This window comes from Leptidea sinapis, chromosome 38 (genome assembly GCF_905404315.1).
Source record: "Leptidea sinapis chromosome 38, ilLepSina1.1, whole genome shotgun sequence".
NCBI lineage: Eukaryota > Metazoa > Arthropoda > Insecta > Lepidoptera > Pieridae > Leptidea > Leptidea sinapis.
In genome coordinates, this window is record NC_066302.1 from 1,811,609 (window position 1) to 1,835,275 (window position 23,667).

General features: G+C 32.8%; 1 protein-coding gene across 1 annotated transcript in view; it reads right to left on the reverse strand.

Moving 5' to 3' along the window:
* Nucleotides 1-23,667, reverse strand: part of LOC126975889 (nephrin-like) — a 291,725-nt gene that overhangs the window by 10,194 nt on the left and 257,864 nt on the right. Inside the window, exons 12-15 of the mRNA XM_050823989.1 lie at nt 23,163-23,382; nt 19,365-19,580; nt 15,783-15,923; nt 1,650-1,754 (exon numbers count right to left, since the gene is read on the reverse strand). Of these exons, the coding sequence (XP_050679946.1) occupies nt 1,650-1,754; nt 15,783-15,923; nt 19,365-19,580; nt 23,163-23,382 (682 nt within the window). The remainder of the gene's footprint in view (nt 1-1,649; nt 1,755-15,782; nt 15,924-19,364; nt 19,581-23,162; nt 23,383-23,667) is intronic.

The following is a 23,667-nucleotide window of genomic DNA, read 5'->3' on the forward strand; positions in this document are numbered from 1 at the left end:
CTATCAACTCGAAAGCGGTCTGCTGTCCTTAACGTGCCAAGATAATGGTGTATTAAACCGCATTCTCAAGAAAGATTTAAATCTACATTCCTATAAAATCCAAATGGTGCAGGAATTAAGGCCTCAGGACCATGGCACTAGGTTGCAGTTTGCGAACGAAATGGTAGAGCGATTCACCAGTTTTACAAAAATATTTTTCTCAACAAGGCATACTTCCACCTAAATGGGCATGTTAATAGACAAAATTGTCGTTATTGGAGTGACACTATGTCATGGTGATCAAAAACCCCTGCATTCCAGCCAACCAACCCAGTAACTCTTGACGAATTAAAGGAACCATGTAAAGCTGTCATCGAAAATTTCTGCTCTAGATTGCAGCAATGCTAGAATAATGAAGGATTGCATATGGATGATGTGATTTTTAAGAAATAAATTCCCCTTTTGTTTACTTTCGAAACCAATAAACAATTTTGATCTACTGTACTTAGTTTTTTTTTTAATTATCATTCCAATTATAAACGAACTTTTGGTCTACCCTGTACTTACTGATTATATTATGTGATTCCAGTAACTTTCTTTTTTCCTGTGGTATTATTTTTACAATGTTTTACTACGCACAATTATTAGCAAAGATTAACAGAACATGTGGCACGTCAACGTCACACATTGATCGAGACTGGCTCAAGTACGCCCACTTCGGCGTAGTATTAGTTGCCGCACTTTGCGACTACGCATGCGGTATCTGGCTTGAGCGCAGCGGAGACCAATCCAAGAATAGCACATTATCAATATTTTATTTCATCTTCATTGATTCATCTATTGTTAGTCGATAAAATTCAAATTATGTTCATATTACTCTATGTTATGTATTCAAGATTTTCAATGCTGGTTGACTCAACTGGTCAATGAGACATTGAACCAGCATTGAACTTCCTTGGTATTGTCAATAAAAATATAAAATAGGGGTATATTTTACACGTAAAAGTGAATATTTAAACAGTTATATTGTCGTTAACAGAGTTACAACAGCGAAAAAAAATATCTCGTAATGCGAAATAATTACTATTGTATCAAATATAACATTGAAGAAATAATATAGCTTTTAAATTGGAATGTAAGAAAGGTTCCAAATTTTGTATTTTATTATTTTAAATTTTTCATAATATGCAATAGATTTTATTTCAATTGTGTTATGAAAGATATGTTATGCTAGAAACAGATAAGAGAATAATATAATAAGCTTTATATTTCATTTATTCATTTATATTATTTTTATTTATTTGCCAAATAAAAAAATACCGTCTTTATTATACCAATTATTAATATTTAATATTATACCAAAGTGGGACTTTTTGAGATTGCTTTTTGGTTTTAAAGATATTCTCTGAGCGTTTGGGAGTACAGGATTGTCATTTTTAATTTTGATAAAACCTGAATGCCATCTTTAGATTTAACAATATAATATGTGACTAGCAATTAAATTTATTACTACCCTATGGCAATATTACGTCAGACGTTAATTAAATAAATAATTAGAAATCTACTAGGACTTCATAAATAAAAGAATAATTAACAATGTGCGAAGCTGAGGTTAATAATATTATTCGTATAGTACTCGTAGCTCTGAGCATAATGCTCACGATACATACCTTTTCCAAACGGCACTACATCCGGATTCTTGTCGTCGCTCTGTATGGGTGATTGGTTTGCGCTCTGCACAGAACCTTTGTACGCCTTCACTGTTTGCACGGGTGCTACAAAACGAACATTTTTATTGAAATGTATTCTGTTTGAATACGAATATTTATTTTCATATCTACGTGATTCACTTTAACGTTATTTTCACGTTGCTATTTTCTAGAAATAACATTCGAAATAACTGTTCGATTTAATAATTTTTCTATCAACCTACTGGTTAGACTTAATATTGTGATTTTTTATGAAAATAAAGGCTGAGACGAGACGAGCAGGATGTTCAGCTAATGGTAATTGATGCACCCTGCCCATTACAATCCAGTGCCGCTCAGGATTCTTGAAAAACCCCAAAAATTTTGAGCGGCTCTCGTCACCTTGAGACATAAGATGTTAAGTCCCATTTGCCCAGTAATTTCACTAGCTAAGGCGCCCTTCAGACCGCAACACAGTAATGTCTACACATTACTGCTTCACGGCAGAAATAGGCACCGTTGTGGTACCCATAATCTAGCCGGCATCCTGTGCAAAGGAGCCTCCCACTGGTAAAACCACAAGCATAGTTCGTTTAACTATGCTTAGTTACAAATATTTTTATGAAGAAGGAATACCTTGATGATTGTTCTTGATTTTTTACTATAAATGAATCTCTCATTTAAATTTTCTGTCTACAACTAATGAATATGCTAAGTAGCTTAGATAAAATTAACCATAGAGATATTAAGGCTTGGGACCAAGCTGACGGCCTTGAGGAAATGAGCGGAGCTAGGTTACCTCTCCCGTACAAGATCGCCATAGTTTTAATTCAGAATTGGAAGCATTTTTAATTTATTACAAAAACAATATAATTTTCTTTACAAAAATAACAAAACTATAGTTTATGATATATCATATTAAATAGTATTGGAACACTTAATATTTTTTGATACAACTTCTATCTACATTGAATGATTAACATGGCTCCAACCGTAATATATAGGGGTATTTTGGTGATTTTTTTCTGCACTATCTATTAAAGTTTATAATATATTATCTATTAAAGATAGAAATGTAAAGAAAAACTGAATTTTCTTGTTGTATTCTGCAGACATATTATTATTTTTTGTAAAAAAAAAAATTAAAAACTGTTTTTTTTTTTTTAGTTTATTGGCCAATACAGTACAAATACATACATTTTTATGAAATAAGTACCACGAAAACTTCACGGGTTTATCTGGGTACCTAGAGCCATTCAATTCTTTTTTTCCAAATCCTATTCTTTTTTCAGGAAGTATGTTTTAAAGCGAGTTTTGATTTTCGTGGTATTTATGTACATTTCTTGCAGCTCTTTGGGCAGTTCATTAATGTAATCTGGTATTAAGTAATTGACCGTTCTCTTCCCATATTTATTATGAATTTTTGGTAAAATGTATTTGTGATTTATATCAAGTTCTCATAAGCCAAAGGGTTTGTTAAGAAATGGTTTCAATTATTCGCTATTTTGGCGATTTCTTGGGATAGCGGCTAGAACTACCTCCTAAACGGCTGGACCAATTTTGATGATTTTTGTTGTGTTCCAGTGAATTTGAGATTGGTTTAGATTCTCAATTCCGCCCATATAATATAATTTTCCTGCTCATGTGTATGTTAGTGAACTCCTCCTAACTAATGGATTTTTTCAATAAATTAATTCCGCTTTTTGCATATCAATCTTATATAATAAAATAATCTTACCGACGATAAGTCATACCATTTTTTTTAAATGGTTAATGTATTATTTAAGCACTTTTTATAGCACTTCGGCTTGTTGATTGACACACAGTTGACACATGACTGAGGAGAAAAGTGTGCTTACATTGGCTTTAAGCACACTTTTGCCGTTCCGTTATCAGACTGCGAATGATATGTCCATATGTCTATACATAACGTCATTGGGTCCACTAGTATTATATAAGATGCTTCGAAACGAATTGAGTGAACCTATAGAAGAAATGTTACAGCTACTATTGCAGAAGACGAAGAAAGCTATGATTCTTATGTAGTATATACCTGTAATCATTCACGTTGTAAATTTATTTTAATTTAATATCAGTAGATTGAACCACAACCAATTGGTATATAAACAATTCCTTAGACATTTGTATAAGAGGCAATACGGATACTATCCATTTATGTACCCAACACTCTTTTTACAAGGACATCTGAGCTTTGATTCACTGCAGTTACGTAGGTACGTAGCTCTTACTAAGTTTGTTCTCAAAATAATTCGGGGCAGTGTGGACTGCATATGCTTATTACAACGTTTGTTGCGTTTCTTTGTACCGACCTCGTACGGACGCGCGCGGCGACTCGCACTATTAGCGCAGCCACCTGCATGCACTCATGCGCATAAGCACACGCCTGTAATACGAGCCATCTGTCTTCTAAACTCTATACTTGAGGTAGCACCACAGTGTGATCTATTTGCCAGCTCGATGGAATGTTTGGTCAAAGAATGTAAGAAAAGATTTGAGAGTTTGATGCCTGTAAGCTCTATAAAATAAGAAAACTAGTTTATTATTTTCATTGCTTGTTTTTTCTTTAGTATAATATCTTTGTAAGCTTTAGATTTAATCTGTAATGTTACATTGTATCTTTGATAAATAAATAAATATATTATATGAGTAACAAGAGGCTTGATAGATGAAGTATAATACAAATGGTCTAGTTGACCAGTTAACGTCAGGGTGACTGATTTGCGTGAGCGCGCATCGTAAAGATTCGTAATATTTATTCCCTAACGAATCATAAAAAATAAAACTCCAAAAATGAATTCAGACTAGAAAATGTATTGCTTGCAGTGTATAAATTCAGCATGGGAAATGGGATGTTATCAGGAACTGATCGCTGATACAACTCACAAGTCAGTCTTTACAGTAACCTATCACAGTACAATTTACTATCTGCAACTAATTGCTACCGTGTACAACGTTTACAAAATTTCATCTCTGGCTATGAAATGATATTTTTATTCTAGTAAGCTATGACCAAGCCCCCTTCAGACGTTAATCCAGAGAAAAATAATTTGAACCCACTTTCATATCGAGCTCCTGTATTGAGCACATACTGTATGGCAGTGCTCTACTTGCAAAGTGCCTCTTTGTATCAGAAATGATAAGGCATGTTTCCTAGATTATCATAGAAAATAAGATTTTATTTTTTTTGACAATTAATGTGGTGTAGTAAATTTTTAGCGTAATAGAATAATAATAATATTTATAATTCTTTATTTAATGCATAATGTGTATAAGAGTTAACAGTAATACATTAGCCAAAAAGGGCATGCAAATTACAATAGCCCAACGTCATTATGCAATAATAAAATTCTAATATTACAGCACATAATATTTCATTGTTACATCATATTAACATCTACACAAAATACATGTCATATACTTAAGTAACTAGTCAAAGTAAAACACAAGATTATAAAAGTAAAATCACAAATTTAAAAAGTCTGATACAGCATTGGAATTGTAATTAATTAGCCATTCATATAGTTTAGTTTTAAAAGGACCGATATTCAACCTATTAATAGTATCGGGAAGTTTGGAAGGAACACTAGATTCGCGATCATCGTTTGTAAATGAAATGGCAATAGTCTGTGACGTGTGTTATGTTTTCATGTTTTTGTTATGAACGATTTGTACAACGGAAAGATATATACCCTGTAATAATAAATGAATTCACACCAAATGACTCAAATTCGTATTTACAATCAGATTTATTCAAATAGAATTTAAATTAAATAGTATTGCACTATAGCAGCCATTCAAATTAAATAGTATTACTAATACCACCATGACAGCCATTGTTTGTTGGGAGCCGATGAAATGGGTGCAAACAAAATACATCAAGTCAAAGTCAAAGTTTTTATTTGCATAAACATATTAGATTGATGTTACATAAATATTATTAAGTACATGTTTGCCACATTTATGACGTGCAAATTTTATAAAATACATTTCTAAATCATTAGTAACAATAATATAAATTTAACAAAAGATTATTAGCGGTATTATATAATATATAGTCAAGTTTTTAGTTGAAAATATTCGTCTAATGAATATAAGCAGTTTTTGCTAAGGTATATTTTCAATTTAGATGAGAAATTCCTATTTGACGATACCTCTCTTATTATTTTTGGGATGTCATTATAGATTTTTATGCACATACAAAAACAGTTTCTCTGAAATAATGTAGTTCTACAGCAAGGTCCTTGTAGTTTGGTGGGGTCCCTGGATGGGAAAAGAGAAGGGTTTTCCTGTTTACTGAATTCGCTAAAATTTTTTTGGAACAAACGCGAAAGGGATTGCAAATATTGTAGTGTATCTCGCTTACTCTCAATACTAATATAATTTATATATCTCTGTCACATTATTATTGCTTTTTTAGTGACGGATCTATTGTTCATAATCTTTATAGGTTATAGTTACAGTTGTCAAGGAACTAACAATCACAATCCGAAATTCCGAATTCAAATATTTTTCTCAATATCAGTTCTTTCTGCTTCTATAGAATAGATGATTCTAGATACAATGTAGAATATACTTTTTGGTACAAATTGTTTTAAGAAAGATGACATGACGGGTTGGCCGCTCATTATTGTTTTCATCGTAGATAGAAGATGAATAGTTTTCATATCGATAATATCAAACAGGAGTTAAAATGTCAGATAAATGGCAGGTTAAAAATTATGTACTAGGCGAATACAGAGCTTAGATTACGGATTGGTCTCCACTGCTCCAACTAGATACCGCACTACCTAAGAACAATAGCTTTTTTATTACAGCAACTATTAGATGCTTCTGTGCGTGGCATCTTTCAAATTTTGTAACATACGCTTCTTGTTATTTTACATTTAAATTAATAAAATACAAAATACTTACCGATGATATGTGATCTCAGTGTCTTTCTTATGTCTTGTAGTATTATTTTTATAAAGTTTTTTTTACATCATTTTTTCCGGCATTTTTGTCTCAATTATTAGCAGAGTTTGACAGAACATGTGGCAGGTCAACGTCACACATTGTTCGAGACTAGCCCTTGGGCGTAGTATTAGTTACTGCACTGTGCTAGTCGCCTGCGGTATCTTGTTGGAGCGTAGCGGAGACCAATGCTTAATCTAGGTTAATGAGATTTTTTCTCTGCTATTCGTGAATAAAAAACCTCTACCTTAATTTGAGTAAATAATTAATTATTCTTTTATAGTAAATTTAATGAGAATCAATCAAAATTATGTTACCAGAAAAAAGATATCAACACAAAACCTTAAATTAATGTTACAAATTTAATTTAAAATAAAAAAAATTAAAAAGTGAAAAGGTACTAGGCTTGATTGATATCAGATCATATTTCGTACAGAAATAGTATAAGAATGCCTAGTTTCATAAATGTAGTGTGATAAGTTTGGAAAAACTAAAATAATATGAAAACCTTTACAATTTGTTATTTTTAAAGTAATAACCCTCACTTCTGAGATTAATACTACAAATAAAATTTGAAAAAAAAAATCATGAACGATGCGGGACGCGAACCCGAGCGCTCTTACCACTGAGCCAACCGTTCGTGTGATGAATGAGTTCGATGAAGCCACATCCTGAGGGTTGAACAACTATACATGATTTATTAACGTTAAGTCACTTGAAAGGTTGGCTCAGTGGGAGAGGTTGAGACGCGAGAGGTCGCGGGTTCAATTCCCGCATCGTTCATAAATTTTGTTTTCAAATTTAATTTGTTTGATAATGCTTAAATTAGATTCTATATTACAATAAACATTCCATGAATATTGACCTGTATTATTCATTTTGTCATCGAATTGAGCTAAAAAGCGAAATAAAATATTGAAGCAGTCATCGATACAGAAATTAAGTTTTCTATTTTGTTGAATATGCCCGCAGCCTGCACTGTGGAGTATACATTTCTTTCTCAATGTTAGAATTTATAACTCGGAAATTTAATACTGAACTTTGTATAAACTTATTGCATTTCTTTTTGTGGTGTCGCATATTGGGAATACAATAGAAAACTAAAAATATGAATGCCAAAACTCGGGCAATTGTATTCAATTTGAAACGAAGCATTTCATGATGCAAATAAATGTAGCTATGATTTACTCATCGTACCATTTGAAGAGGCTACGAAACAAAAGGATGTTTCAAACTATTTTTAAACGATTTCAAAAAGGAGGTACCTACACTCGCCACGCGTGACTTTGACAGGTATAGAACAAAACAACCCAAGCGGGCAGGCACCGACTTAAACCCTATCAATATGTAGTATTTTATTCATATTAAAGGTATTGTATTAGGTTTGCATACCACGAGCATTAAATTAAATCCATATTGAGTTATTTCTTACTTTTCAGTTTTTGATGTTGGTTTTTTTTAAATGTGTTTTTTTTAAAACATACTATGATTGTGTTGGTCTCAGTGCATAATATTGTTGTTATTTATACATAAACGAATGACCTCTTAAAATGGGGAAAAACCGTTATCCTGGAAGAGTCCCGAAACGTCATAGGATTCGTCAATTTCAAAAATATTTACATGAAATTGAAATTATACGTCCTGATACAAAAATCATAGTTAAAAAACCTTAAAAAACAAAAATTGTATAATGGTTATAAATGGAAAATTAAAAAAAATTATATCCAAGTAAAGTTGTTTTTATTATTCTAAAATAAGAAAACATAATTAAAATAATACGTAATTAGATTATGTATTGGTCTCCGCTGCGCTCCAAATAGATACCGCACTACCTAAGAACAATAGTTTTTTTATTACGTCAACTATTAGATACTTGTGTGCGTGGCATCTTGACACTCAATGGCATCTTTAAAATTTTGTAATATACGCTTCGTGTTATTTTACATCGTAATTAATAAAATACAAAATACTTACTGATGATATGTGAACCCAGTGTCTTTCATATTTCATGTACAGTAATTATTTTTACAAAGTTTTACTACGCAATTTTAGTTTAAATTAATAGAAAAGTTTAACAGAACATGTGGCATGTCAACGTTACATATTGTTCGAGACAGGCTCGCCCACTTGGGCGTAGTATTAGTTGTCGCAATTTGCGACTACAGCTGCGGTACCTAGTTGGAGCGCAGCGGAAACCAATCCTTAATCTAAGACGTTATCAAAAAAAAATCATGGATAAAAAACCTTACTTATACAAAAAACGGCTATAAATGAACACATCAAAAAATCTATTGAAGCAAATACGAGTAGCTATCTCAAACAGATTATCACACTTCTTATAAGGGTTGGATTAGGATCCCTCTTCATCTTAGATGGACAAATATTTCAAAACAACTATAAGCATCTGAGCTCTAAGCTTCAGTTGTTTACTCTTACTGTAAAAGATTTAGAAAAATTTTATACAAAATTCTATGGAGCACATAATTCTTTTGATTCTTTAGTATTTTCAGTAATCTTGAGATTTATTGAGCATGACCGGGCCACAGAAGCCTTTCACTAGCCAACCATATACACAGTTATGTACGAACGTGACACAGTATTATTATTTTATTCTATTATGTTTCGAACGGTATCAGAATTTGCCATTAATATTATAAAATGTACTTGCATACACTATAGTCTGGCCATAAATACTGTTACAATCAAAAATAAACAAAATATTATATTTGAATTTGGAATCTGTCATTTTTATATTGTTCATTTTGGCGCCAATACATTGTAAAATATTTTGCGTTATTAAAATGGAGTGGGGTGATAAAGAGAACCAAATTTCTGTGATTGCATCACAACAAGTAGGTCAAGGCCAAATGCAGTTCCTAAAACTCTCCATACGCTTGGTATTAGTAAAATGTTTGTTTACCGGGCTATTAATTCAAATTATTTGTTTTATTCAAAATAGGATTTAAAATCACTTATTCAACGTCAAAAACTACCACCCATTCAAAAGAGACTGCCTCAGACCGGAGAAGAATTGGCGCAAGAAACTTAGTGGCTTTTTTTATATAAAATATGGATTACAATGTGATATCGTACAATAAACATTTATAATTAAAGAGCCTGAGGGTGTTCGCTTTATTCCCAGTCCGTGTTGTCATTAAGAAAATCGCTTATGCTATAGCAACCTTTCCCACACAAAAGTTTTTTAACAATTCTTTTAAATTTCGTAACACATTCGTTTTGTACATTTTCTGGGAAGGATATTAATCTGGGAAGAATATTAATACGTACAATGAGACCTCCTGTTTGTGACAGAAACAGATCGGGATGTCCACGTAGTGTTCGTACGAAAAAGCTGGCCAAAGCAGTAAATTTGAAACAAAGATAAGTGTTTTTTTCTTTGCTTCAGTATTTATGGCAAGATTAGGTATATAAGGGAGATATCTCCATATGCAACAATACTATCACCATCTTTGTAAGTTTATCACACGAAATCAGTGGCAAGTGCATTTCTAAAATTGTGTTGGTTCTTGGAGGTAAAATTCAATTATGTTAATGTTAACAAGAATACTAAAGAATCACAAAGTATTTATTCACGATTTATCGGTGTGGGTACCGACTAGTTTCGGACCTTTCGGAGGTCCTTCATCAGGGTGAGTGTAGTGGGTTCGCGATAACGTCCCGTCTCTGACTGCGGACTTTGCTCGTAGACTTGTAAACCCGTGTTATTAAACGCATCTCGCAATAAGACTCTTTGTGCCGATGATCACGTAGTGGATATTGGGAGTACATTTTGTGCACCCGTGGACACAAATAGTGACGTAGTGTCAGTGATACCGTGCTCGTCATCAACACCCGCGCCCGCTGCACCCCCTGTCCTGTCCAGTCGCGCACTACGTGCACAAGTCCGCAGTAAGAGATGGGACGTTATCGCAAACCCACTACTCTCATTCTGATGAAGGACCTCTGAACGGTCCGAAACTAGTCGGTACCCACACCGATAAATCCGTATTAATAAATAACTTAACAATGTCTCACGAAAGGTTTAATAATTAAATCACAAAGTACAAAAAAAACACTAAGCGTTACAAATAAATCAAAAACTTAGATGAGCTATGGTTTCGCACGGATAAGGATTTTAATTTCCCATGAGACATTTCTCAATATTGATGATTGTTTGGCAATGTGTTACAAATGTTTTATCATTTAAAAAAGAGAATATATGCGAGTTTGACTAGACTATCAACGGAACCATTGATATAATAACAAGAACATAGAATAGAATGATATACCTTATGAAAAGTAATTAAACAATACAATGTACACTTTGCTATCTAAATTTATTGTCGGTTTGAAAAAACACTAAAGTAGACCTTTTCTAGATCTTTTATAGCGTTTTAATTAATTAATGTTAGTTAACGCAAATTTGACGTATATATTTAGGTTGGTAGACTTGGTTTGTTGTCGATTACGTAAATTACTATTTGGCGAGTTTGTAAAGTATTTTTGGCCATGGGGTGCGTAGAACCTTAACAATCTGGAGACTTTAAGAAGGTTATTTCCTTTATAAATTTAAGTAGTCACCCACATTTTGAAGCTAAATTAAATTCAATAAAAAAAAATAAAAAAACTGTCGCCCTGTGCTGTTACAACGTAAAAATTTTGATGATTTTTTTGTGTGTTCCAGTGAATTTGAGAATGGTTTAGATTCTCAATTCCGGCCATATAATATAATTCTCCTGCTCATGTGTATGTTAGTGAACTCCTCCTATCGGCTCGACAGATTTTTTAAATTTAAGACGCTTGTACAGGACGTCTGTCGGGTCCACTAGTATCTTATTTAATTTTAAAAAACAAATATTTCAACTATGAAATTATATGATACATAACAAAATAATATTTAAATATAGTTTTAAAGATCATTGTTAGTAAGAACTACTTTAAAAGGCAGGTACTTAACTTCTTGTAGAGTATTTACCCTTATCATTATTGTTACTTTGAACCAGGTTGAACCGTTGACAATAATAACATTCTTAAAAAACGTTTAAACTATAACATAAATGACTTTCTTAATTGTACCATAGATTGGGAATAGAGCGACTTCACACAGAATATTATAAAATATTTTTTTTTTTGTACGATTTTACATTGTAACCATATTTTTTATAAAAAGTTTTTATAAAGAGTTTGTTGCGCCCGTTCTTCTCAGATCTGAGGCATACATTTTTAAATGGGCGATAGTTTTTGACTTTCAATAGGTGATTTAATATCTTATTAGGATATTCAAATTATCGAATTTGAGTATTTCCAATGTTAAAGCGACACTTATAGCTATATATATCTCGTGATTTAGAGTTACCAAAACTCAATTAATGATTTCTATTTATAGACGTCGACTTGTTAACGCTCCCTTGTATTATTATTCATTAAACGCTGAGTAATTAAGGCATGAACATAGTTGTAATTACCAAATCCGAACATTCATAAATCATCACAAGTAATTATTCCATTTCTATGAAAGTTAATTAGAAGACGACGAGGTCGTCGAATTGTATAAAAATAATTACATTTGTCGTCGTCGTGTTTTTCGTTAGACATGGTCGTGAAATGTTTTTTTTAAATTTTAAAATTGGAACAGTTTCTAATCCAAATGTTTTGAGTTTTCTTCAGTGTTCCGCAACATCAAAAAAGTCTGAGCAACATTTACTAATATAAATTTTAGGATGGTTTTTCACATTATAACGTTTATGTCATCTTGCGGTATTCGCTCCCAATGGAATTGTAGCAAATCCTTCAGCTGTTGGGTTGTTCTCACTCCATCCAAGTCCTTCAAAACACGTCTCTGGAATAGTGACGTAGTGTCAGTGATACCGTGCTCGTCACCAACACCCGCGCCCGCTGCGCCCCCTGCCCTGTCCAGTCGCGCACTACGTGCACAAGTCCGCAGTAAGAGATGGGACGTTATCGCAAACCCACTACTCTCATTCTGATGAAGGACCTCTGAACGGTCCGAAACTAGTCGGTACCCACACCGATAAATCCGTATTAATAAATAACTTAACAATGTCTCACGAAAGGTTTAATAATTAAATCACAAAGTACAAAAAAAAACTAAGCGTTACAAATAAATCAAAAACTTAGATGAGCTATGGTTTCGCACGGATAAGGATTTTAATTTCCCATGGGACATTTCTCAATTTTGATGATTGTTTGGCAATGTGTTGCAAATGTTTTATCATTTAAAAAAGAGAATATATGCGAGTTTGACTAGACTATCAACGGAACCATTGATATAATAACAAGAACATAGAATAGAATGATATACCTCACTCCATCCAAGTCCTTCAAAACACGTCTCTGGAGCATGTCCCATGCGTGCTCGACGGGGTTGAGGTTCTCCGTTACCAAGTATTGACTGGTTCGCTGAGCTGTATGTGAACGCGCATTATTGTCATGCATTAACGTAAAATCGGAGCCAAAGGTTTGTGCAAATGGATGGACATAAGATCTGAGATTATCCTCAACGTAATTTTCAGCGTTCATGTTTCCATTTACAAAAACGAACTCAGTTCGCCTGTTCTTCATAATACCCGCCCATACCATAACTGTTGAGCCGCTGTATGGATGAAATTCCTGATTGCACCTGAGCCTTTCAGTATTTCCGGGCCGACGGTACACTCGCACCCTTCTTGTATCAGATCAATCGCGACTCATCGGAAAACATAATTTTATCCCATTATTCCTGGGTCCATGTTCTGCGTTCTCTACACCATTCATTTCGACGAGCGCGATTCCCGTGACGTACCTATCGGTGGGCACATAATTGCGCGTCGAGCTCGTAGGCCGTACTCATGCAGTCAATTTCGCACAGTTTGGGGACTTTCACTACTACTACTTCCCGCTTGCAACATCCCTATCGCACTTTGCATTTCATTTGCCGTCAAATGACGTCGCTCCATGACGTAAAGAATCTCTAACAATTAAATTTTGTCGCTCACTTTTTTTAATAGGCTAGTAAAATTATAAAATCAAGACTAAACGTAGCAATAAAAATGCGTTTGAATTAAAAAAAATCCCCTTCATTTAATTTTATGAAAAAAAAACAAAACTGCCGTTTTTTTTTATTTACAACCAGCCAGTATGCCATCAATAACAGAGTATTTGAGTGAATAAAGACTTAGAAATTAATTAATATAAATGGTAAATTTGTAATATCATGCTGCTTAGACTTTTTTGATGTTATTTAGTCTTCAAACAATTCGACAAATATTTCGCCTCTACACGATGCATTCTCAGGAGATGTTGATTCGCCGACGAATATCTTAGTCATGCATTTATTTAAGACTCTGGTCTGAATCTGCGTACCTTGATTTACGACAAGCTCACAATTGAAGTCTCAAACAAATTCTTGTACTCAGTAATAAAATAATAAAAATACTTTTATTCAAAGGATTAACAGGAAGTTTGTTTGAAATACGCTTATTAACATTTTCCAGATATGTTTAATGTTTTTGTTGACTTCTTTAGCAGACTAAACTTAAACTAGGAAATGATAATCACAGTCCTAAATTGTTAACTAACAATAGTTTTGTTCGATTTGTGAAATCATATCAGTTTAAATTCTTATTCTGTACAAAGTAGAATGATCAATTGTTTTAGAGTGATTACCCTCACTTCTGGAATTAATTACACAAATTAAATTTACAAACAAAATTTATGAACGATGCGGGTGTCAAACCCGCGAGCTATCCGTTCGAGTGACGTATCGTTCACAAATCTTGATATGTCTTTGTCCAACTCTCAGGTTGTGGCTTCATCTACAGGATCTACTTTACAGTTAGCATATTGCATATTAGGAAATTGACTTGAGATGTCGCTCTTTCAATTCTAAACAATTTGTTTTTTTTTTTTTTAAAGTGATCGCAGAAGTTGTGTATTATTGGCTCGCGGGTTCGAGTCCCGCATCGTTCATAAATTTGTTTACAAATTAATTTGTGTAAAGTAGAATGATGTCACACTTCTTTAATTATAACTATTCTTTTATAAAACAAAGAAAGGGACATGAGTGATGGAAATAAAACCAATTTAGCGTCCTGTACGGCTATTATGTCCATACTAAAAGTCAACATTTTATGATTAAAGTGAAACTTCTTTGCGCGCATGAAGGTAATATGAGGATAAATTTTTACGGATGAAACGCAATAAAGTGACACGAAAATGTGGAACGTTTTTGTCCAAGAAGAAGCAGAGAGCGATTGAGAGGGAGAAAGAACCAATCTTTATGTTCTTTTTACTAACGGATAGTGTGGTTCTCGGGAAAGGTTTGAGTATATAATTTGATAAGGTTTTGTATAAATTAACGATATTTTTTGTAGGTGTCGGATAAAATTTAGCCGCCTGGGAGCTTCCAACGAAAACTTTATAAGCCTTGAGATAAAACAAATTGTGTATCTTTGATAGATCTACAGAAAATTCCACAAAGGCATATGTCTCTCTCTTAAGGATAACATACTATATCCAATTAATTTAAATTTTTTCCTGAAAAAAATTGGAAATCATAAAGCGGTAATGTGAAAGCTGTTTACACAAATACGATATTAAACTTAATAATTTATACCACATTATAAAATGATTCAGAAACACATTTTTGTTTCATTTTTATATGATTAACTTAGATCACGCATTTCCGATGGCTTTAGACTTTTTTTTATGAAAACATGGGTCGAGACGAGCAGGACGTTCAGCTGATGGTAATTGATACGCCCTACCATTACAATGCAGTACTGCTCAGGATTCTTGTTAATACCCAAAAATTCTGAGCGGCACTACAATTGCGCTCGTCACCTTTAGACATAAGATGTTAAGTTTCATTTGCCCAGTAATTTCCCTTGCTACGGCGCCCTTCAGAACGAAACAAAGTACAGCTTACACATTACTGCTTCACGGCAAAAATAGGCGCCGTTGTGGTACCTATAATCTATATATGTATCTATAATCTCCTAATACCTATAATCTAGGATTCCTATGCAAATGAGCCTCCCACTGGTCAATATCTACATTATTCTCGAATATTTACAGAACTTTTGACTCTATCGACAGATCAGCGTCGGTAGGGTCAGCTAGAAAGAAATAAAAATATAATTTTACCTTCATATTGTAATGGTGCATGTCTTTTTCTTGCTAGTAACGCGATTATAGCGAGCACTGCTAAGGTTCCTGTTCCAGCTCCAATCAATCCAGCCATGATCCCGATGGCCCAACTTGATTCTTCATTCGTACTTTTTGCTTCTGGACAAAATAATATTAATACATAACTGATATTCATAATGACATTGGTGATTGAGATAATATTTGAATAAGATAATTTAAAGGGACACATAACATTATACATATGCTGCACTAAAAGTATCGGGAATGGAATATTTCCACTGTTCCTGTCATATTAAATCTTTTTAATTGAAAACTCCTTGCTTTTAAAAATCGAATACCATTTATTTATTTAAAAAAAGATTCTTGGTCTCGTCACAAGGTATTGTCAAACTTGTTTAGTCGTTGAGAAAATGGAATTGACTCGAGAAAATTCTAGAGCGATGATTTATTATGACTTTCAAAATGGTTTAACACAATAACAGTGTGTTGACCGGATGATTTCTGCATATCGTGATGAAGCCCTTGACAATGCGAGTTCTCACACCGCGCACAGTACAAAAGAGTTTTTAGAACAAGAAAACATAGAATTATTAGACCATCCGCCGTACAGCCCCGACGTAAGCCCTAATGATTTCAATACTTTCCCTAAAATAAAGAATAAATTGCGTGGTCAGAGATTGTCATCGTCTGAAGAAGCTGTGGACGCTTACAAAACGGCCATTTTGGAGACCCCAACTTCGGAATGGAACGGTTGCTTCAATGATTGGTTCCATCGTATGGAAAAATGTGTCAAATTTCGCGGAGAATACTTCGAAAAGCGATAAATACATTTTTAAATAGTAATGTTGTGTCACTTCCTTGATTCCCGAAATTTTCAGTGCCGCCCTCATATATTTTATATTCTCGATATTCTTGAAACTTTATAAAGACAATATTAAATTTATTTTATTCAAATGTTAACTTACGTTAAACACAGAAAAAGACAATATGGCAGGCATTTTATTACTAAATGCACATAACCTTTTAAGATGAATACCGTATAAAACATGCGTGAAATTGTAATATTAAATAAATATAAGTTATAAAACAACCATTCTATGAATTAACTAAATTAGGAAATTAACAAAATCTACCAAAAAGTCAAGATATAGGTACTAAACAAATCAAGAATACATATCGGGGTCCACATATTGCCCAACTAGCAGATAGACTCAGCTCTACGGCATATGCTGTTAGAAAAATTAGAGAGTACACGAATGTTGCGACCGCTAGATTAGTGTACTTCAGTTATTTTCACAGCATATACATTTCACGGTATTTTACTGTGGGGTTATGCTGCTGACATTGATATAATGTTTGCTCTGCAAAAGAGAGCTGTTCGAGCTATATATAAGCTTGGTTATAGACAGTCTCTCAAAGAAAAAATTAAAGAAATAAATATTTTAGCTGTTCATTGCCAGTACATTTATGAAAGTTTAATAAACGTTCACAAGAATCGTCACCTTTTTGATCTTAATACTGATTTTCATTATTATAACACTAGAATTAAGGGATTGCTTGTAACCTATTCTATAAGGTTTCATAAGATACATAATAGCTTTAGGGTAAATGTATACACTTTATAATAAAGTCCAAGCTACTGCTAAAAAATGGCTCTATCGTAAATCCTATTACTCCACAGCTGAATACCTAAGTAATCGGACAGCCTGGGACTAGATTATGATTATTTTATAGCAATAGCAATGACAGTACAATATTGTATATTTTATTGAAAAGAGCGCAATAAAAGAATGCTGGGAGAGTATCTTGCGCCGCCTCTTCTCTCTCAGAGCGCAATTTGTTTCCGAAGCGGTAGTCGTATCTAGTATATCAGAAATGACATCAAAAAGAATTCTAAAGGAATCAATTTTGAGCAAATAAATGCATTTTTTGCCTTTTTTATTAATTATTTATTTATAATATATTTTTTTAAATTTATGCGAAACCTTGGCAACGAATCTCTGAATAGGGCTAAGCGTTTATAATTTTGCATAATCGCGAATTGGACACACATGTGAATCGATCCCCAAAATTAAACATAAACACAAGAAAGGCGTTGTCATAAGCTAAAAAAGCTACTACAACGCTGCGCTATCTAATATATCTAAATCTAATGCTTTCACAAGCGCTGTAAATCCAATATGTCCCTTCAGTATTCCAGAGTTTGTATATTAAAATATGTAAGTCTTTCAGTGTATGTAGTGATCTAGATTTTCCATCTGAATATATTATATTCAGATCAAGAAAACATTTTATTTTAAGTCATATGAGTACGTTTAATAAACCAAGTATATAAAATAAAAATATACATAAAGTTGTGAAGGCTTAAATTTGTATCTAAATTGCAAGTTTCGTTAACAGACAGACGGATAAGAAGCCAATTACTGTCACAAGAGATTGACGCCAGATACTTTATTATTTTCATAAATTTAGTATACTAGCGTAATAGACAAACACTCTCCTCATTACGGCGAGACTAACGGCCTTACAAATAAACTTGGTATAAAGTTATAACTAAGCATAAACAAAAAATATGCAAAATGTTTAAAATCGATATTTTTAAATCGATATTTTAAAATCGATATTTATTAGATCGTTAACAACACTGTCAATACAAAGATAATTCTGAAGTTTTCCGAATGACAAGCTGCCTTGCAAATAAACGCGGGAAACGTTATACGTCCGAACAAACCATTCGTAAGCAAAATGTATATTTGTAAACATTTTACATTTTCTTGGTTTATGATTAGTTATAACTTTATGCCAATTTTATTTGTAAGGCCGTAAATTTAAAATGTTCATGTGTGCTAGTTTTAGGTACATATTATGTGTTAGTGATTTAGTAAAGTGTGTAGTATTTTGCTTTAAGACAATGCCAATGACAAATATTGATAAGCGACGCCATATTCACGTATCTATTTTTTGTTCTAACACATTTTTTTAAATAGTTTAAACTTCAGAAAATTTAATGTTTACTGCTTATATAAAATGTAGCAATTTAGCCCTTAAGGTAAAAAATGTTTATTTTCATAGAACTTAAGTTCTATGAAAATAAACATCACGAAAGTAGTATTGAAGAAAATGATTCTTTAATTGGATTGTTGCCTTAAGTTACAACACAATCTAATACAGAAAACGACATCATTATATTTTTTAATGAATATCCGTTAACACACAGAACAAAAACGATAAAAATACTAAATTAAATCGCGATCCAATTTGACAGGAGACTAATGGACACTAAATTGTTTTAAAACGGTTTCATGGTGTTCATCTATTCCGTCTCTTTCTTAAAACTATGTTTTTATGTATGGATAGTTACCTCACTTTCACACAGGGATTGTCTATTACGGTAGTGTACTAAGTTCATGGTTATTTTATTTTATTTATTTATTTTTTTGCTGTCTGTCCTGTTTAAGAAGTGTTTGAATCTTATAAGTTCGATTAATTTTGTATTTTTGAAAATATTATGGAATGCACTTATGTATAACTATTTAAACACATGAATGTAATCCAAGAAATAAATTATATAAAACAAACCTGTGTGTAATGCAAGTCTTGACAAAGTGTGTACTCTTAAAGTGTTAAGTTCAGATCTTCCTCTTGCATTGCTTGCGTAGAAAACTAACTTCAATGCTTTCCCGGATCCCAGACCCTGTAGCTTCCAGATAGGGGTGATATTAGATACGTTTGCTATAAGTTGTCCAGCTTCCCATACTTCAACGAAGTAGATTGCTTGAAGTCCACCATCGTAACCTAAAAATGTGTTTTAAATTCACCTTTAACTTCCTACCTTAATTAAGAAAAAAAAAACAAAACATATTATATTTAAACGGAAAACATAAAACAGCTATACATAATATTATAATAAAATTGTAAGAAAACCCTTGTCTGTATCTAAATAATTTAAATAAAACACTTTTTAAGGGAATAAAACGTGTGTAATTGTAACACTGCTTTTACATAATTTTTGCGTTAAAGTTACAATTTCTTATTATTTTTGTTAACCCGAGATTTTAATCTGCAGTCCCCCTGAAGATCTGGAAAGGTCTTGAAACGTCGGGTTAACTAAAATAAAATAAAAATGTAATTATTACGCAAAAATCTTTTGTAAAAATAAAGTTACAATTAGACGCGTTTTAAAGTGTTTTATTTAAATGTGTAACACTCGCGTTAATCAAAGAAAATCTTAATAATTAAAAAAAAAGTTTTCGTCTATTTTTCGTTTTACCTATCAGTTGATTTGTACACGCTAATCTCAGAAAAATGTAAACCAATTTTATGCGGTTTTTACTAATGTATTTTAGCCAACTCCCACATTAAGCATTTGTTTCATACTAATCAGTTTAATCAAGTTTAGTTGATGGAAATATATATGGTCAAAGTTAAACAATAATCTAATTAGATTCTCATCTAAATCTGACAGCAAATTTGCTGTCAGATTTTCATCTGCAGTAAGTAAGAATCTTGTCGCTGGTTCACGTTGGTATAGTGAAATGCATAATAAAATTAAATTAGAAGATTCATTATATTAATGCGATTATTATTATCAGAAAATTTAAACTTAAAGATAGTAAAACGGACAGAAATTAGAAGAATAATGGGTCCATGTAAAAATAAAAACAAAATCCAGTCATTTTCATATAGCTATTTTTTATGAAAATAAAGAACTAGACGAGCAGGACGTTCAGCTGACGGTAATTGATACGCCCTGCCCATTACAATGCAGTGCCGCTCAAGATAACCTAAAAATTATGAGCGGCACTACAACTGCGGTCGTCGTCATCTTGAGACATACGATGTCAAGTCTCATTTGCCCAGTAATTTCACTGGCTACGGCGCCCTTCAGACCGAAACACAGTCATAGTTACACATTATTCATGGCAGAAATAGGCACCGTTGTGTACCCTTAATATAGCTGGCATCCGGTACAAAGGAGCCTCCCACTGGTAAGCTACAAAACTATATCAAAAACGACCGCCCATATTATAATATAGGTGACAAACACAGCTTTTATTCATGAATGCAAATTTTATGAATGCAATCTCTGACTGACATACATTTCAATAATAATATTTCATGATAGGTATTACCACTGTTAGTAATTTTTTTTGGTAATTTTTGAAGTGAAAACATCTATCACGCTTAGTTATCTAAACCTCGTTGGTATAAAGTCAGCTAGAGTCAACTTGACTCTTTCAATCAATAGTACGATTTACCAGAGTAATTTATGAACTTTTATAATTATTTACATCGTTAATGTTTTGTGAATATAGAACTATCAAACTTAGATTGGTCTCCGCTGTGCTTCAATTTTATACCGCGGGCGAAGTGACATAGTGCGGCAACTAATACTACGCCCAAGTGGGCGTACTCGAGCCTGTCTCAAACAATGTGTGACGATGACTGATGATGAACTTTGCTAAAAATTAAAACTGAAATGCCGGGTTGTGTAGTAAAAATTTGTAAAAATAATACTACCAGGAATAATAAAGACACTGGGATCACATATCATCAGTAAATATTTTGTATTTTATTAATTTCAATGTAAAATAACACGAATCGTATTTGAACGATTTTTGAAAGAATTTGAAAGATGCCATTGAGTGTCAAATGCCACGCACACAAGCATCTAATAGTTGCCGTAATAAAAAAGCTACTGTTCTTAGGGAAGGTCTGTGGTCCTTAATTTAAGCTAGGAAATTTGTCTCTTGAGTACTCGCTTTTTTAATAATGATGATGGTTTTGATAAAATTTAATTTACTTAAGAATTCATAAGCGGTGCAATTGAAAGCAAATTCATAAATGTTTCTTATTTCCTAATCCATATTTTTGGTATAGCAGCTCGTTGCTGTTGTACGGTCGGAATATTAATATGTAGGTCTTGATTTCTTCGTTAGATTTTAAAAAAGAGGCTATTTACTGCGGGTATTGAAGTGTCTCGCTTTGAGTCAGGGACTTAGTAAGAGCATGAATTATAATATGGAGCATAAGCAGCATATGACGTATATTGAAACAAATAAATTTCAATTGAGTTTTCATTGACCTAAATTAAGCCTATTTCTAGCATAATTATTCTCTGAGATCTTTTATATAGTCTTACTAGCTGACCCAGCAAACGTTGTGTTGCCATATGAAGTAATAACAAAGATAGTAATAAAGTAAATTATATATCGTAGGTACATAAAATATATCGTACTACAATTATTGTATTCGATTGCCATATTGCAACTCTATTGGGGATCTGTACATGGAACAGAATAATATAAAAATCGCGATACAAAAATAGGGGTTGATCGTAGAGGGTTGAAAATTTAGGGTATGTATTTTTTAATGTTATATATATATATAAAGATTTTAAATTAAAATAAATGTGCATAGTTCTATTGTTTCTATATATTTTCTGAAAATAATAAAACCTAATATGTTACGTTTGGAGGACAATACAGGGTAATCTGTATTTTTAATTATGATCGGTTGCAGTTACGGTTACGTCCCTAACACTCTCGTCGGGGGGAAAAAATATGGTGGGGGAAACTAATACGTTAACATGTGGCAGCAATCGATTATTCTATTACCAATTTCTCAATGTTAATAGTAGTAATAGTTCATTACTTCATTTTAAACTACACGACAACGTTTCTGGTATAATAGTAATAGGCTACAGAAGAAACTGCAACCAAAGAGGATGTAAATACTACGTAATAAGAGGCGGGATTGCCTAAGTAAAAATTGAAATTTAGTTTAGTATGTAACGTGCAGTCATTTGACATATAAGCTTCAAATAGTAATTACAATATGGCGACAAATTATAATACGGCTAAATTTGAAAACTTAAAACGTAGTGGATTTGGGCTATCTCCGTTTTTTACAGGCATCATCTGTCAATCTATCAATGACTGCACGTTTCATACAATCAAGTGAATCGCTTTTTTACACGCTTTTTATTAGCTTCGACTGTATGTATGTTTGTTTGTAACCGACTCATTAGGATTTTAGATTTAGACCCACTTTAAACGGCCAGATTTCATTCAAACTTCATAGACTTAGCGGGGACCGATGATAATACAATAATTTGATAAAATTATTTCATTTTGCAAAATACGATTTTTGTTAATTTATATAATTTTAATATATAATCGTCGATAAGGCAATTGATGTCCATTTTAAATTTAAATCATTATCTTTAACTGATTTATCTAATATTAGGAAATTTCGAATACCAAAGAGAATGTAATTCAAATTTAATTTAAGCGTGTTTTTTAGTTTTTTTAAACTATTATTTCTTAGAGAGTTTCGCTAGGCTGACTACAACATAAAATCTGTCACTATACGTACCAGCAAAGCATCGTAACTCAGCTGAATCATCTGTCAAGTTGACAGTTGTGCAGTTGGTGGGCGGGTCAGGTTTGACAGCCGGCAATAGAGTATAACGGCACGCCTCTATCTGTTGTCCAGCTAAGTTAGTCGCTCGGCATGCTAGGGAACCGTAGTCAGTATCCGATGTTGGTGTGTATGTAAGAATAGAGCGACCAGTACTGCTAATCGTGTATTTACTCTGGAACAAAAATTATCTGTTAATATACAAATCGTAGATCAATCTTTACTTACATTACTGTAAAGTTGATCCGATTAGTTAAATTGTCTAAGAATCAAATATTACTTAAACTTTGTTAACAGAGCCAAAAGTCACAGTCATTGCATTGAATACGGGAAAGTTCGAAAGTTGCAAATTTAAAATATTCCAAAAGAGTTTTCGAACAAACTTTAATAATGGACTGAATAAAACATTTGTAACAGTGCCGTAGAAAGAACTATTAAAAAAGATGAGCGTAAAATTACA